Source organism: Rhinolophus ferrumequinum, chromosome 16 (genome assembly GCF_004115265.2).
Source record: "Rhinolophus ferrumequinum isolate MPI-CBG mRhiFer1 chromosome 16, mRhiFer1_v1.p, whole genome shotgun sequence".
In the NCBI taxonomy this organism is placed as follows: domain Eukaryota; kingdom Metazoa; phylum Chordata; class Mammalia; order Chiroptera; family Rhinolophidae; genus Rhinolophus; species Rhinolophus ferrumequinum.
This window is the reverse complement of record NC_046299.1, coordinates 7,405,773-7,422,680: the sequence shown is the minus strand read 5'-3', so window position 1 is coordinate 7,422,680 and position 16,908 is coordinate 7,405,773. Positions and strand designations below refer to the sequence as shown.

Here is a 16,908-nt window from a genome sequence, read left to right as displayed (position 1 = left end):
CTTAATATTTTACATACTGGAAAATAACTAACAAATTAATTGGATCCTGGGTTTCAAAAAGAAAAATCGAGATCATTAGAAAGTGTTATTTTTTTATTCATATATTACAAAAGCAAAGCTTCTTTCACAATATGGACTACATACTAGGTGTCGTTATTTCAGCATTAAACTGCTTTCTGGAATCCCTAAACAATATAATGTTTTGCAACGATACTCAAGTTTTGTTTTGCATACAAAATAGATGTTCTTTACATCGAAGTATACATTAACAAAAACAAGTTCTAGAAATCACCCTCTAAGACTATTTAATGAAAAAATCCTTAGGGAATTTTTTTAAAATAACACATCCATTTGATAAATATTTTTGTAGAACTTAAAATAAGGTTTATCTTTGAACATTTTGTTTTTAAAATTTTCCTTTGTCAAACAGTTCTGCAGATGAATGGCAAACACTTATTTCTAAAATGAAATAGCACTGGGAAATATCCAATGGAATTCTTTTCAAGGTAAAAGTATAGCCTTGACTTGAATTTCAAAAAGTTGTAGTTATACACTCTATTACTAAAATCTGAAATAAAATTATTCCCTATTAATCTCTTCACAGTTTCTTAAAAAAATATTAGTGGACATAAATCATCTACCAACTTTAAAAAATCTAATCTTATGTTCACTGAACAAAAATAAATTTAGTTTCAGAACACCGCCTATTAACAGCAAAGTACTATAAATAGTGCATGTTAAACTTTTCCCAACAACTCATTTCTATAAAATAGTTGATTAAAAATAAAATGGGACAAAATATATTCAATATTTAATGAAAGACACAAAATTTAAATAAAATCCTAAATCTTTTAAAAAATATAATACTAAAGATTCTAAGGTAGATTTGCTTCAAAAATTTCAGTGCATTTAGAATTGTAGCTTTCAGGCATCAACACCTTTGGATTACCTTTAAGTCACAGGAATATTAGAATTATACTCTCTAGTTTATAATTAGGGAAAAATCTCTTCTCTGTTTAAATTAAAATGTACCTTCAAAACATCTTTAGTTGTCGGAAAAAATGTATTTGTCACTATTTGGCCCAGGATATAGAGTTAATAAACTGATTTTAACAAGGGAGTTCTTCCCCTTTGTTTAATGAAAATTTTCATTTTCTATAATGGGTACTGCCTTTATTTGAAGAATAAAATAGAAGTGAGAGGGGGAAAAATACTCACAGAAGTTTCCAAATGACAGCAACCTGTTTCTTTCTGGCAACCAATAAACACCCGGGCCAAGCTATACATTTGGAAATGGCTGCACTAAACTGATCTGAACAGTGAACAATTTAAGCAACAGAGCAAAGCAGGATTGTAGAATTTTAGATGCACAAGTCTCAGATTTGACAAGAGTTATAGTTGTTTGGAGAGCCTCTTTAAGATGCTGCTTCTTTGAACAATGCAACTAAGATTAGTTGAAATTGGAAATTAAACCACAAGAACTCACTCTAGTGGCTTTCTAGCATGTGGGAGGGCAGACGATGCATTAACTTGGCACTTAGGGGTGTTTGTGGACATGTACCATCAGCATTCCCCTTTTATTTGCTATAGGAGTAGCAGTCCTTTTCGGTTAATAAACGCTTAATAGTTCTTTATGAAGCCAATTAGTAACACTTTTAAGCTTTAATCCAAATTAAAAATAAAAATTTTTGCAAAGTACACAGAAACCAGCAGTTAGTAACAATATATTTTATTGTTTGACCAAACTCTCTTCAGAGTAAGCTAGTTATTACACAATATATAAACAATAGCCTCCTATTCAAAATTACTCTAGATTTAGCAAGTCTTATTTCTGTAAACAAATTAAATATGTTCAAATGCATTTTATATCTATTTTTACATTTTTGTATCTTTTCCTAATAATCAGTTTCCATATAGCTTTGTCACTCACTGTACAGGAAAGACTGGTAAAACCGCAAATGAGCATTACAACTTAAAAGTCACACAAAATATTTTCAATGGCCAATTCTGAAGAGAAGACCAGAATTCATTTTGGATATATGTTCTCATTTTTTAAAATATTACTTCATCACCACATTTTGCCATGTGTTTCCATACCTACCTTTTTTTGGAAATTATGGACAAGAATGAATATAAGGCAGGAAAATGAAACTTCAGAGATTCTGTTTTAAGGACTGCATTTCTAGGAATAAGATGGATGACTTCCCCTGCACCTCTTTGGTCATCAAAGGAGTAAGAGGAATAACAGAGTCTTAGTAGTAGTTTTCAACCTCCCCCGACACTAACAATGTCAGAATGAAGGTTTAAATGAAAAGTTCAAATTAAAAGGAGAAAAAAGGCATCTTCATAGATAATCCTCTGGTATTTCTAGTGTTCTCATGTATTTACCTGTGGTTTCTAAAATAAATTAGAATAAAAAGAATCCAATGGAAAATTGACGTGTTTAAACTAGAAATTAAACAAGCAGGTATTTTAAATATTCAACTCTATTTTCAATATAAAGCCTTGTTTCATTTCTTTTCCGAACTTTTATCTCATATTTTTATAACTTTAATTTCAAAAGAATTAACTGTTTTATATTGCCCCTTATGGAAAAAAGAAAGGTTTACTATAGCTGAAATGGCTTTACTATTATCAGTTGAAATGAAACTATGTAAACAAAATAGTATTTCAATTGAGAGCAATTTTAAAGGCAATTCCTCTACCAAACATTGAACTAAGTCGTAACATTTTATAAGAGAAAGTAATTTATTTTACCATTTTGAAATATGGCAGAAATAACATCTAGCTACAATGTATCTATTGAAACATCAAGAGTATTGATAATCTTCAAAGTTTTTATGGACCATAAGTATGGGAAATTTAAATGAACACCTGTAAGACTGAGAATGCATTTCAGTTCTCAAACGTCTAACTGAAAGGGAAAAATAGACACCAGTGTGTCTAGCTATTCTACATAAATGATCCTGACCGGACTTTTATGAAAAAACAAAAGGAAAATTTCTTTCCATTGTCAAAGTTTTCTATAAACATAATGTATAAACTTTAAATTAGCACACACCTTATTAAGGATGGACATCCCCCCCAAAAAATAAAACTACAAAACACAAACAGGCAAAACCAAGTAAAGCATAATGTGATTGTTGCCAATCAGTGTTGGTTATGTTGCCCTCTTGCAAAATGACAGGCAAAGTCGTACTTGTTTTTACATTTACACCCACATATATTACACTGAAAAGGATTCTCATAGCCATGACATCCCATGTGAATTGTGTAGAGGATGTTGTCCGCGAAGTACATGTCACAGTGCTGGCAGTGGTGGAGCAGCTGCGGGTCCTGGACTGGCAGGGTCGGAGCCGGAGTGCTTGGCTGGCTGTTCCCTAGGCTAGGTGTACTCGTGTGGGCGCTTGGTTCACTGCTTGGACCCGCCACCGGACTGTAGTTCCTCTGACTATGTGAAGGTCGGGGCTCGGGGCTCGTGGGGGAAGAGCTCTGAGGAATACTTGCTGACACGGCAGAAACTACCGCTTGGGCAGAGGGCTGCTGCATGAGGAAAGGCTTCTCGTCAGGGCAGGGTACTACATCAGGGGATGCGGGGTTTTGGTTTTCAGGTGGCAAACTGGACAACTGTCCTGCTAGAGTGGAGAGCTGATTTAAAGGGTTGTCAACCAGGAGTTCTTGGGGGTCCCTTGGCAGGCCACCAGTTGACGTGGTTTTTGCCATACTTTCATAGGACTCAGTCTGGATGTTTGGGATTTCATGGGTAAAATCGTTAAGGTAGTCTGGCTTCTGAACCACCATGGAAGGTGGACTTAAGTTGATTAGTGCTCTTCTGCTATAGCCCAGATTGCTTGTTTTCTTCTGTAAAACCCCCCACATTTTCTTGCTGCTTAAGGAAGACCTAGTACCTTTAATTGGTACCATTTTATGCTTGCGCCTTCGATGATGGGACAGGTTGCTTCGATCACTGCAGCGGAAGGAACATAATTCACATTTGTATGGTTTTTCTCCGGTATGGGAACGCATATGGGCTTCCAAATGACGCTCATAAGCAGATGCAAATGGACATAAGTGACATCTATGAGGTTTCTCACCTGTTTAAAAAAAATGCGGGAGAAATTGCAAGAGTAGCTCATCTATGAAGTTTCCTGTTTTGTCCATTCATTAGAGTTGAAATTGATCAAAAATAAAATGCTTTTTAGAAATATACATTTGCACAAAAGATTTATTAAAATCTGTAAAGAAACCTACAAAGCTTAACAACTCATCAGCAACAGTTTGAGATATACACATATATTCTATCACTCAGTATAGTATAAAAATTGTTACAGCTTCAACTGGCATTCAAGGAAAAGAAGAAATAGCACAACTGACAATAATATTCCCTACATAATAATTTTATCAAAAGCATGCCCCAGAGTTGTATGTTCACGTATACATCTACACATGAACCATTATTCATACATTTTGCACACACACAAATACCCCTTCCTCGGGGGAAAAAAAGACAAAAAACCTTTTTTAGAAGTCCATATATTAAGAAGTTCAAAATTGACACGCTCGCTAGGCCAATTATGAGTTATGCAAAGTGTCCTTTCAAAATTGCCAGCTTTACCACTAACTTTCTCCTTTAGTTAGTGCTCTTAGTTGAAGATGGCCAAATACGTAAAATCAGTATCTGGAATACGAGATTTGGAGTCATTCATTCAACAATGAAGTACTGAGTACCTATCTTGTCAGATGCCATTACGCTGTGGGCCATAAAGATGGCACTGACACAATCCTTGTCCTCAGGGTTTTCAGGCCACTACAACACAGCATGGGAAGCCGTTGTGGCACACAGGAGGGACACGGAGCCTGCTCCCGGGCAGGACAAGGTGTAGTTAGGAGGGTTTCGCAGTGGGAGGGATGGCTAAGGTGAGACGTGAGGCCAGCAGCAGTGCAGTCTGCGGCTGTTTCTCCCAGTCTGCAAGTGAAACGCACTAAGGATCAAGATGAAAATATCTTATCTCTTCACACCGCTTTCAGCATTAACCTGTCCCACCTGAGAAGCAGACAGATTTTGAGAGATTATTTGGATCAAGAAGAAAGAGACAGCTAAAGAAGGGGAAGCTCTGTAAGGACCCCACTTCCTGTTTATATGCTGTTACGCTATTGCTTTGTAAAAATGGAGTAACTTCCCCATTTATTCAAACCTTATCTCAACCTTCATTTTTAAACGACTAGAACTAGGTATATACAGATCAACCTGCCCTCCTAGGCCCCTCTCCTGTCCCCAAAGAAAGGCCTTCTCAGCCGCTTCTGTTACCTGTGTGGATTCTAATATGTTCAATAAGCCGGGCTGTTCCTTTGCTGGCATAGTTGCAGTACCGACACTTGAGCTTCCCATCGAAGGTCCTTTCAAACCCGTCCACTAACATTCCTGAGTTTTCATCCAGGGAAACTTCAACAGATGGGTGATCAAGTCCATTCTGATCACCATCTGTTCCAGCTGTAAACAAAGTATGCAAAAGAAATCATGCATCTCAGAATTAACTCAGTGTAGCATTTTAGTCTTCAGTGGTAGAAAATCTTTCATAAATTGATAGCTTACTTAGCTTAAAAGTTAAATTCTTAAAATACAGACTTTCTGAACTGAGGCTAATTTTATACAAAAGCAATATTCTATTTATGAGAAACTCTTTTAGGAGGATCTCAAATTACAAATCTTATCAGTCCTCAACATGCTTTTGAAGAAGAGGGTATCATCCTTATTTGACAGGTGAGCAGTTGGGGGTACATAAAGGCATCGTCACACACGTGTTTAAGATGCTAGCCTCTTCTACAAATATTAATATTATGATTGGAAGTCATGAAAAATCTCCCCAAATCCTAACTCTATTTTCTTTAGCCTAAAGCAATTAATGTTGAGTTCTGCACTGTTCCACTCAGCTGATACATATGTCCTAGATTCTCGGTAGCATTTAGGATCTTAAAATTCTAGTTAAGCACATAAAGGAAAATACTGTATTTGATTCCTCCGAATGTCAGAACTCTTAAGAATTTGAGGGCTAAAAGATATTTCTTTGGCTCTTTGCTTTTAATCTAATCCGACTACTTCTTTGTGTAGATAAAGAAACTGAAGGGGCAAGTGCTCATAATCAGGGAAACCAGCAAATGCGGGGGACCACAGCCCTGGTTTCTGGAATCGCAGCCCAGGAACCTGTACACTAGTGTTTGCAGGAAAATGTTTACTCCTGTAGCTTCACGGGAAAAGCACTTCTACCCCATCCCCAGGAGGTGGCATTGTGCGTGTGAACAGCTCAAGCATCTCCCCACCCCCATTCCTCCACCCCTCACCAGGAGAAGTCATTTTGCTGGTTGGTGCAGGTCCAACATCTAACAATGCCATTGCACTGGAGAACAGGGCTCAGTGTCCCGCTCTCCCACTGCTTTCCCAAGCCAGTGACTCTCACAATTTCATGTGTATATTAATCACTTGGGGAGCTTATTAAAACACAGATTCTGATTCAGTAGATCTGGGGTGGAGCCTGACATTCTGCACTTTTAACAAGCTCCCGAGTCTCTGCTGCTGGTCCCTGGACTCCAAGGCCCTGGACCATCTAGGTCAGCGGCCAGCCCACTTTTCCTATCAGGGTCATAGAGTAAATACTTTATTTAGGGGCCATATGGTCTTTATAACTAACTACTCAACTCTGCCGTTATAGCCCAAACATAGCCATACTTCCTTATTTACAATTTTCTATAGCTATATTTCAATAAAACTTTATGGATGCTGAAGTTTGAATTTCACGTAGTTTTAACGTGTTATGATTATTCTTTTGATTTTTTTCCAACCATTTTTAAATGTAGAAACCACTCTTAGCTTACAGGTCATACAAAAACAGCAGTCCAGATGGGCTCACAGGCTGTGGTTTGCTGACCAATGAATTAGGTTTGGAAACAAATTCCAATGTGTGTGGTAAGCAAACCAGTCACAGTGTATGGCTGCTTTCTCTATTCTAATTTCTCCTCCGAGATGGGTAAACACGGTCATCCCTTTCTTCATTTTAAGAGTAGGAACAGAAACCCCCATTTTGTTTCAGGTCTGATCCAGTTTTCCTAATGGCAGAATCCTCTATGTACTGAAATTGAGGCTTGAACCCTTTGGGTTCCTTTGGGCCTACTAACAGAACCTGAGAAGGGTACTTAGAACCCCTAAACTTCCAACAAGACCAGAAAGCATCTCTAGAGCACGTTAGGCCGTTGGGGAGTTTCACTCTCCCTCAACAAAAAACCTGATATGTTTAAAGAAAACAAAAAAAATTGCCTTGGATCTTTTTCGGAAAAAATGGAATGATTCATAGTATGGATAACTACACACAAACATTCTAGATTTATAAAGCGTGGGTTATTAATAGTATTAAGACGAGTCTACCTCCCTGAAGAGACTCTGCTTCTTTGTCCCCACTAACTGATCCAGAAATCATGTTCACATGGTGGGTCTGCTGAGTCAGGTATTCCTGGAAATCCTTCACGAAGTCCAAAGGCTCTGGTTTCTTTTCACCCATCTTTGCCTTTTAGTTTTTTAAGTTTACAGTTATACCTAGGGGGGAAAAAACTGAAATAATTTTACACTATTAAGGGAGATGCAGTATGTATTAAAACAACAGTGACGTCATTATGTGCAAGGAGCTATGCAAAGCAAGAGGACACAGTCCCTGCCTCAAGTACGGTACAATCTTCCCGGGGAACTAGAGACATACAAACCGTGGTGAACAATGAGCATGTTTGACATTTCAATAAACTGGGATTCAAACCAAAGTCTTAAGAGGATGGAAAGAAATTATGAAGACAGAAAAGAAAAGAAGTCCAGATGAAAGAAACAGACACATCAGCAGGGATTATCAGTGGAGACAGTAGAGAAACCAAGTGGCTCAATCGGGCTGTCAGAATGCTCGGGGCGGTGGACACGCTGTTTACCTGCATTCTCCAACAGAGCTGCCACTAGACACATGTACTACTACAGACGGCCCGAGGTTTTCATTCTATTTAATTAATTTAAATGGAAATAGCTACAGAGGGCCAGTGACTACCACATGGACAGCAAAGGCTCTTAAGTCATAGGGGTCACATAAATGAGGACTCTAGAAATAGGTGATCTTGAACGGGGTGGGCAGACCTTTCTGTAAAAGGCCAAACAGTACATACTTTAGGCTTTGCAGGTCATGCAGTCTCTGTCAAAACTACTCAACTCTGTCCTTGTAGCTAAAAGCAGCCATACACAATCTGTAAACAAACGAATATGGCTGTGTTTCAATAAAACTTTATAGAAACAGGCATTGAGCCCGGTTTTGCCTACAAACTGAAACTTCCCAACCTCTGCTCTAGAAATCCAAATCACCACCTCTATCACCACCCATCATCCCACTCACTCTGAGAATGGGAGGAAAAAAACTAAGAAAAGAAAAAAATAAAAATTCCTGATACTGGAGTAGAGAGGGAAAGTCTCATGTGAGATTCCGTAATCACAAACTATAAACTGTTCCTCACATCGACTTATGGTTCAAATTCACAAATCAAATCACCAAAAAATTTTCTAGTAAGAACAAAATTAGAAGTCTAGCACCTAGGAGGCAAAAAGTATTTTCTTCCAATAAAAATATTTTTATGCAAAGGCAAAAGGTTGTGAAACGAGGGACTTCCCATAAAAGTACATTTTTCAGTTAATGTAAGCTTGACAATGTTTTAAGAACCAAAACTTCTATTTTAATCGACTTAACTAGAAATAGACTAAGCCTTGATTATGTTAGTATCATAGATCATTGTACCTTATAATACTCCAGTGACGTCCTCAAGAACTAATGAACATAAGGCTGTTTTGGTTTCCCTTGTTTACTGTACCCAGGTTGAGGTATTTCTTGTCTTCCCCTCTCCTTGACTCTAATTTGTTCTTTTGCGAAATAAGGACTTGCAAGTGACCAAGTTCTCACTTTTCTTAATAAAACATTTATGAATATTTCTTCCCTTCTTACCCTGTTTCCCCGAAAATAAGACCTAGCCGGACAATCAGCTCTAATGCATCTTTTGGAGCAAAAATTAATATAAGACCCGGTCTTATTTTACTATAGTAATATATTAATTTTTGCTCCAAAAGACGCATTAGAGCTGATTGTCCGGCTAGGTCTTATTTTCGGGAAAACACAGTAGAAGCTGCCTCAGGGGTTTTAAAGGTATTATTATTATTACTACTACCTCTTTTAACTATTTTCTAGAAAGTTGGGACTACTGAAAGTTTATCCTCGGGGATGAACAGAATACTACCGTATTTCCCAGAAAATAAGCCCTAGCATGATTTTTCAGAATGCTCATATAAGCCCTCCCCCAAAAATAAGCCCCAGTTAAGCTCGTCAGCCAGACGGACGCACTAAGTTGCAACACAAGATGGACATACTGAATTATAAAATAATGATATTAATATACAATTAAATATAAATAATATTATTGACATTAATACCTAAATGATAATATAAATATAATTAAGTATATGTAAATACCCAAGCGGGTGCCTTTGGATGAGAGGTAAATGCCTATGTAAACAGATGAACTTGAGACTTATTGCTGAATGACCAATCGGAGTACAGACACAACACACAAATAACATGCGCACTTGACAACGAACGGACGTGGTTGTGTCTAATATGAATCTTCATAATTCAATATGTCGTGTGTTGTAACGGATGTACTTAATGCACTCGTGTGAAATAAAGAAATGTTTTCTGAATTTTGGTGCCTACAATTTTTCGTCGCTTTTGCGTGGACCATCATTCTTAACTGTCATCATTTTTGTTCTACTCCTGTCTCATAAGTCTTCAATTAACATTTGATTTAATGGTAGATTTACAGGGAATAATATTTTGACCCCCAGACAAGATGAGTGCAAAAAGAAAGCTATTCTGTCGAGTACAAGAAAGGAATCGTGGAGGACTCCCGGGGCAAGAATCTTACGGCTTTCTGCAAAGAGAAGAAGTTGGATCTCTGAATGGTCCGAAAATGGCGAGCAGAGTATGATAACCTCAGTCAACAGATGGACAAGGGAAATGCTAAGAAGCGCAAGTGTGGATCAGGTCGGCAACGATTATTTCCTGAGCTGGAAGACATCATCTATGAATGGATTGCTGACAGGAGAGCAAAGGCTTTGGTTGTGTGCAGGGCTGATATTCAAGCATTTTCCCTTGCAATGGCACCACAGTTAGAAATATCCCCAGAAGAGTTCAAAGCATCACAACAGTGGCTGGATGGCTTCCTTCAGCGATATGAACTGTCTCTAAGAAGATCGACAACACTGTTCAAGCTGGAAGATACTGAAGTTATTAAACGTGTACTTGCATTCAAGTCCTTTGTTGATGGGATCGACTTTTCTAAATACCAACTCTGCAACCTGATTGCTATGGATGAAACTGCAGTGTTTATGGGCCAAGGATCTCAAACAACAATTGATCAGAGGGGTGCCTCGTCAATCTACATTCCATCCACTGGTTACAAAAGTGGACGTGTTACCTGTATTTTGGCAATTTGTCTGGATGGAAAGAATCACTAAGGGCAAGAAAGATAAGGTTGAACATGATTCAGGCATTTATGTTCTTGAAACCGAAAAAGTGTGGTGCATACAAGCAGTTATAAGCAAGCGGGTAGATTTAATGCTGCCACTTGTTTTGCAAGGTGGCCAAAGAGGTCTGCTAGCCTGGGATTCAGCCAGCACTCACCGCGCTAAAGACACGAAGAACTTCCTTGCAGAGAGAAGACTAGATCAAATAATGATTCCCGCAGCAATGACTGCCCATCTCCAGACTCTTGATATTGCAATAAACAAGCCATTCAAGGACCATTTGCGCATGGAAATCAATGACTACATTGAAAATAGAATGGAGAGAAATCAGCATGGAAACTTTGTGAAGCCTAGCCAGCAAGAGGTCGGGACTTGGGTGAAGAATTCCTGGAATAAAATCACTGACAGCTGTGTTGCCAATGCACTACGAGCAAGCTACATGGACAAGAAGTGCTCATTTAAGGAGAGCTCTATTGCTGGACAGGAGAGATTGAGGCCAACAGTTCTACAGGAACTGGAGTTGCAAGAAATTCAAGCCAGAATTCAGGGTTTAGAGAGTTATGACGATGTTCCAGAAGATGATGACATGACTGTATTTGAATAAATGTAGATTGTTGTACATGAATAAATGTAGATTGTTGTACATGAAAAAATAAGATATCCCCTGAAAATAAGTCCTAATGCGTCTTTTGGAGCAAAAAATTAATATAAGACTGGTCTTATTTTCTGGGAAATACGGTAGTCGCTCAAACTTACTAGCTGTAAGAATCTGAACAGGGACTTTTCTTAGCCTTCATTTATTTTATAAAATGGTATAATAATACCAACTTGCTGTGCTGTTTTAAGTTTTACGGTATGTATATGTAAAGTAGCTCACAACATGTGTAGCAGATGGTATATTCTCAGACAATAGTGGCTATTTTTGCTGCAAAACATGGTCACACCTTGGATTAAGAAATTCCTCACTGTTCCAGATTCAAAGGCTTTTCCCTTTTTCTATCAGCTCATCAATTGGGCATCTTAAGTTACCATTTTACAAATCTGTTCCTGAATTACAACGAAACTAACATGGTCTACCTTAGTCTTATTAATTCATATATCCCAATTTGTAATTTCCCAAATCTATTTGAAATTTCCCAAACTCACCTCTTATTTCACTCCTGAAGGCCACCCACCTTTTTAAATCACTTACTTGCTTTAGTCTGGCTCAAGTTTCTGAACCTAAACGACTGTTGCTGGTTTCTGAACAAGTTTGTTTCAGTTGCCTTTTCCCATGTTTACTCGAACTGGTTCTCTATGTTTCCTGATCATTGTATTATCATTTGTTTTATGATTACAGTAGATTCTATTGATTATTTGTCCTTTAAAATTTGCCCTTTGGTTAGGAAAAAAGTGAGCCAGTCAGCTCCAATGAAAAAGATTAGGAATTAGATCGAGATCAACATACAATAAGGTTTTATTTCAATAAAAAGTGGAAAAGACAACTCAAAACACAGGGGTGGGGAGAATTGTAAAAATAGATATAAAATGGTAATACAGCACATAGAGGTGTAGAATGAGTTCCAGAAAGAGAAAAATAAACGAGAAATGATTAAAAAAATAATGATCAATATATTTCCAGAATTAAAGATCTCTTTCAGATTGAAAGGGATTAGAGTGTAAAATAGAATCTATGATAAAATAACACTTAGAGATATTATTGTGAAATTTTAAAATCTCAAAGAGAATTATACAAAACTTTTTAGAGAGGAAAGGCAGCCCACCCCCATAAGAAAAACAATCACATCGCATCAGGGTATCAATGGCTACACTAGGTGCAAGAAAACAACAGAGTAATCTTTTATTCAAACTTAGAATGTTTTAACTTCCTCAAGTTGAAAAAGGATATCTTCCCAAAATCTACATCACAATGGAGAAAATGTAAATTCATTACCTTTAGAATCAAGACCAAGACAAGAATGCTTGGTATTACTACCGTTAGTCAACATAATACTGGAGGTAGAGGCCCCCCACAATAAAGAAGGAAAAAAAGAAAAGGTATGAGGATTGGGAGGTATAAAATAATAATAATAATAAAAAAGATGATCTGGGAAATTGTTTTTAAATTGTAAATGCTGTTAGGCCCTATACTTGTCTGTGTTCTAATTGTAAAAGTTATAATTAAGAAAGAAATCCTGGGATTTCACATTGCAATTTATCATCACTTCTTGCCAATCTGTTCATATGAAAACTGATTATGTTTCCACTGGAAAAATCTGGATGTACTTTGATAGGCTTCAATAAGCAAGGTAAATCTTACCAAATTCTCGTTAGAAAGTACAGAAAAAAAAGCAGACTGCCAGTAAGAGCAAGCAGAAGAAATTGATACTTTTATACATGCATCTCAAGTTTTAAGAACACAAAGGAGCCTAATTAGAGAGGATGGCTGTCATATTTTGACAGTGTTGGCTATTATCACACTGTCACATTATAAATTTCACTGTTCCCTGCCATAAATTATGTGCTGAAGGACTTAAGAAAAAAAAGGGGGGGAGAGATGCCAATGGGAAAAAGGAAGATAACATTGTAAACATGAAAGAAAACAATTCTTAAATTAGCATTTTAAATATATTGATATGGTTTGTAACAAGACATACATCACCCCCCAACACCCCCCCAACACACACACACACAGCATGACAGACCCTTGCAGAGCTCTAGTCCCTGGAACAAATGATTATGAATGAATGGTGCCTAAATCTGAATAGTCTTTGGTTCAAGACCCAGGTTTCTTCATCTCAAGTCAGCAGCATTTCTAAGCACAATAAATAGTAAATGAACAATAATTCTGAAACTACAAAAAGCTTCCTGATACCAAAAGAAAATAGAGATTTTATACCCAAACCATCTTTCTGTCTTTAATAAAGTACTCAACAGTCTCAGGATTGAAAGTTTAATCTAAGAACTTCACGAATTAATTGATATCTGGAGATGCCTCTAAGACACTGATAAATTTTAAAACCTTTGCAAAAAACAACTCAAAAATCTACTTTGGGAAATCAGCAAACTAATGTTTTTAATGGAAGTATCTTTCCTACTAGCCATGAATTAAACACCTTGGCGCTTGTTAGCCAAAAAATTACACAGAATTTCAAGGTGTAAAATTATGTCAACAAAAAAAGAAACATTTAAGAGTTTTCTACTTTTATTATGGTGTATTCCAAGCCTGATCTACTCTTTCTGTAACTGATGTCTAATTATATCAACCAAAGAGAAGAATTTTCCCCATATTTTACAATTATCATTCCTTCTGATACAGCAAAATTTGAGTCCATTCTGTGAGTACTCTAATTAAAACTAAACTGGGTCTAGTATGGTATTCCACGGGTGTAGGTACATGTCTGTATAGAAACTAGCTAGAATATACCTGAATTATTTCTATGCCAATAGCTTCTCCTAACTTATCCATTTCAAGGATCAAAAATAAGGTTCTCACAAAACAACCAGAGGCTACTCATGCTAGTGAAGAAAAGAATTACTTGAGAAATAAGCTTTGCTATCCCAAAAGAACATAAAAACCTCTTAACCTTTTAGCAGGTCAACTGTAACTATTCTCTGACCTTTCTTTGATTTCTAATAAAAGATTTATGTGTATGAAGTCCTCTGATCTTTCTTCTTCAGCCTCGTATTATAATGGGAAGTTGTTGATCAATACACACACGCGCACACGCGCACACACACACACACACACACACCCTCTTAACTAGTAGCTCACACAACCTCATAACCAGCAGTTAACAATACAGAGGCATCGTGATGCAAATCACAAGACAACTACAAGTAGAGAAAATATAAGAACCAGAAGTGGTTCTTTAACCTACCTGCCTTCCAAAGTCTACCTTTTTTATAAGTTATAGAATTTTGAGAACAGGATTAGAGAATAGTAGAATCTATTTTATTCACCCAGCATTTTTGAGAAGAGTTACTAATCATAAGATAGAATACTTAGCAACTAACTTACTTATACAATAGCTTAATTTGGGGCTTAGGTAAGCTGCACACATAAAATGATTGCAGTTTAACAGATGTGTTTACTTTTATAGCCAACTGATTATGGCCACTGCAAGATTTACTCTGCCGTACAATACCTATCAATGGAGAAGTCTGACAAATGAGACTTGGTTTATGTAGAGAATAACATGGACCTTCAAAGAGAATTAGAACACATTTCCTCTGAGAACAGAAGTGTCAAAAAAAATTCTTTGAAGACAAAGAGGGACATTATAAGGCTTTTGGTAATCAAAAAACATAATATAAAAGTAAAACACAAATAAATACAAGTTACAAGAAATACAAAAGCAGAGTTACACAATCTAACCTTTTCACCCCAAATCAGTTCCTCCTTTTTCTTGCCACTCCAACATTGATGAAATGTATAGTAATTGAAATTTACTCTGGAGACACACCAAGGGACTCCAAAAGGCCATGGAGGGAATTTCAACTAAAATTGAAAAGCCATACAGAGGTCTGCAAAGAAAAGCACACCACAAATCAAAACCTTTATGACAAAAAATTAGCCATCTACAGGTTTAACAAGCTCATAAAATAACTTGTGCCAATTTTTTTTTTCACGTTTTTTTGTTCGTTTGTTGGTTTGTTTTAAGGAGGGAGCAGCTCACAGTGGCCCATGTGGGGATCGAACCGGCAACCTTGGTGTTATCAGCACCATGCTCTAACCAACTGAACTCATCGGCCACCCCAACTTGTGCCAATTTTACCATTACCAGAAAACTATGCTAACAGATAAGCAAAGAACAAAGGAACAGATTCACTTCAACAGGTCTAAAGAAATCACCAAAGTAACACGCACTAGTGTGACTGTTGTTTTTAACTGGTGGATTTCATGAGATTTCATTTTCGGCAAGATTTTTAATGTACTTCTAAATTCAAGGTAATTTCATTTGTTCATAGTACACTTCTTAAAGGGTCAGGCTTAATACCAGCTGATCACCTGTAACTGCATAAAAACAATGCACTAAAGAAAACATTTGTGGGAAAGGGTTTTTTAAAAAAGACCCACCACGCACACCCAATGAGGGCACATCTGGATTCCCAGCTTTATAATCCTACCTTAACCCAAAACACTTAAGATTTTTTGGACCCCCCCCCCTCCTTCGGGGCAAAAAACACCAAACACCTCAACTCGCTCTAACGAATTCCCAAGAACATATTCATGTGTAGCTGTGCTGAAGGCACGACATAAATCAAAATAAACGGAATTTAAAAGTTGTTAGTCCAGACCAAATTGGCTTAAAAAGTTGGCTTAGAGAAGTTTTGCTTCTTCTAAACTGAATTTCCTAAGATCTCAGCGTAAACCCGTGTATTTCACCTTCCGCTTGTCACTCCCCTTTTGGGTTCTGAACAGCACATGAAGGGGACACTAAATGGACCAGTGTTTAGTGGCAGATGGAACGGTTTAACTTCGATTCAGAAACTAGTTACCCAGCACTTACTAGGTGCATGGCTTGGCTACTCGCGCTCCAGGCAGTTTATTCAATGGAGACTTAAACCCTGCATGAACCTGAATAGTTATTTGCTACAAAGTCCTCCCCAAACCTCACATCTCCCCAAAGTTAGAGTGCTCAAGCAGTAAAATCGGATCCGGGGGCAAGGACATTAGATAAAAGAACATTAGATTTTAAAAGTCGTCCTCCCAACAAGTCGCCCGGATCTGGCGTCGGGACGGCAGCCTCACCAGGATTCGGAGTGACCTTCTCACCAGGATTCGGAACACCTAGGAGACCTGCGCCTCGCCAGACCCTAGGACCCCACGACCCCGCGAAAACGTAAACATCAGGGCGCCCCCTGCACGACCACCTGTCAGAGCCAGAGGCAACTCCCTACCCTGGAGCCTCCAAGCCCCTGCCCGACGGCGCCGCCATCGCAGGCGCCGCTCCCTCAGGACTCACGAGGCCACAGGAACCGCACCTTCTAAACTCGGGCCAGGAAGGACCGGGTCGTGTCCCTACGGACCGACAGAACACGCCCGACCCTCCGCTGGGACTGAGTCCCGGGCGGGGTCAGCCGGTCACCCGCGAACCCGGCTCTCGCCTCCCGCCGCTCCTTCTTAAGCGGCCTGCTCAGCCGTGTCTCCGCTATCCGAGCCGGCAGTGTGCTACTTACCACCTGACAACCGCACGGAGTAACTCCCACCGCCTTGTTGAACGCCGCTGCTGTCTCCGTCGCCGCCGCTGCCGTCGCTGTCTTCGTCACCGCCGCAGCCACCGCCGCCGCCATGTTTGGTGTGTCTCCGACTCCCTTCCCGCCCCACTGCCTTGCCC

General features: G+C 38.4%; 1 protein-coding gene across 6 annotated transcripts; it reads right to left on the bottom strand.

Moving 5' to 3' along the window:
* Window positions 1–72: 72 nt before the first annotated feature.
* IKZF5 (IKAROS family zinc finger 5) lies at window positions 73–16,908 on the bottom strand. 6 transcript variants are annotated; one of them, XM_033130007.1, is made up of 5 exons: window positions 16,751–16,908; window positions 14,946–15,094; window positions 7,418–7,585; window positions 5,309–5,491; window positions 73–4,094 (listed from the first exon to the last, which is right to left on the bottom strand). In XM_033130007.1, the coding sequence occupies exons 3-5, from the start codon at window positions 7,548–7,550 to the stop codon at window positions 3,151–3,153; spliced, it is 1,260 nt and encodes a 419-aa protein (XP_032985898.1). In that variant the 5' UTR covers window positions 7,551–7,585; window positions 14,946–15,094; window positions 16,751–16,908; the 3' UTR covers window positions 73–3,150. The 6 variants fall into 6 exon arrangements, with proteins under 6 accessions (XP_032985898.1, XP_032985900.1, XP_032985901.1 ...); XM_033130005.1 differs by having other exon boundaries at window positions 1,280–4,094; window positions 7,418–7,600; XM_033130009.1 differs by lacking the exon at window positions 14,946–15,094 and having other exon boundaries at window positions 16,751–16,895.

What these genes read in the sequence shown, in the direction of transcription:
- IKZF5 (XM_033130007.1), bottom strand. Translation starts at nt 7,550, where the DNA reads ATGGGTGAAAAGAAACCAGAGCCTTTGGACTTCGTGAAGGATTTCCAG. An exon ending in AGCAGAGTCTCTTCAGGGAG is followed by an intron (nt 5,492 to 7,417) that starts GTAGACTCGTCT and finishes CTTTGTTTACAG; the next exon opens with CTGGAACAGATGGTGATCAG. An exon ending in ACATATTAGAATCCACACAG is followed by an intron (nt 4,095 to 5,308) that starts GTAACAGAAGCG and finishes TTTTTTAAACAG; the next exon opens with GTGAGAAACCTCATAGATGT.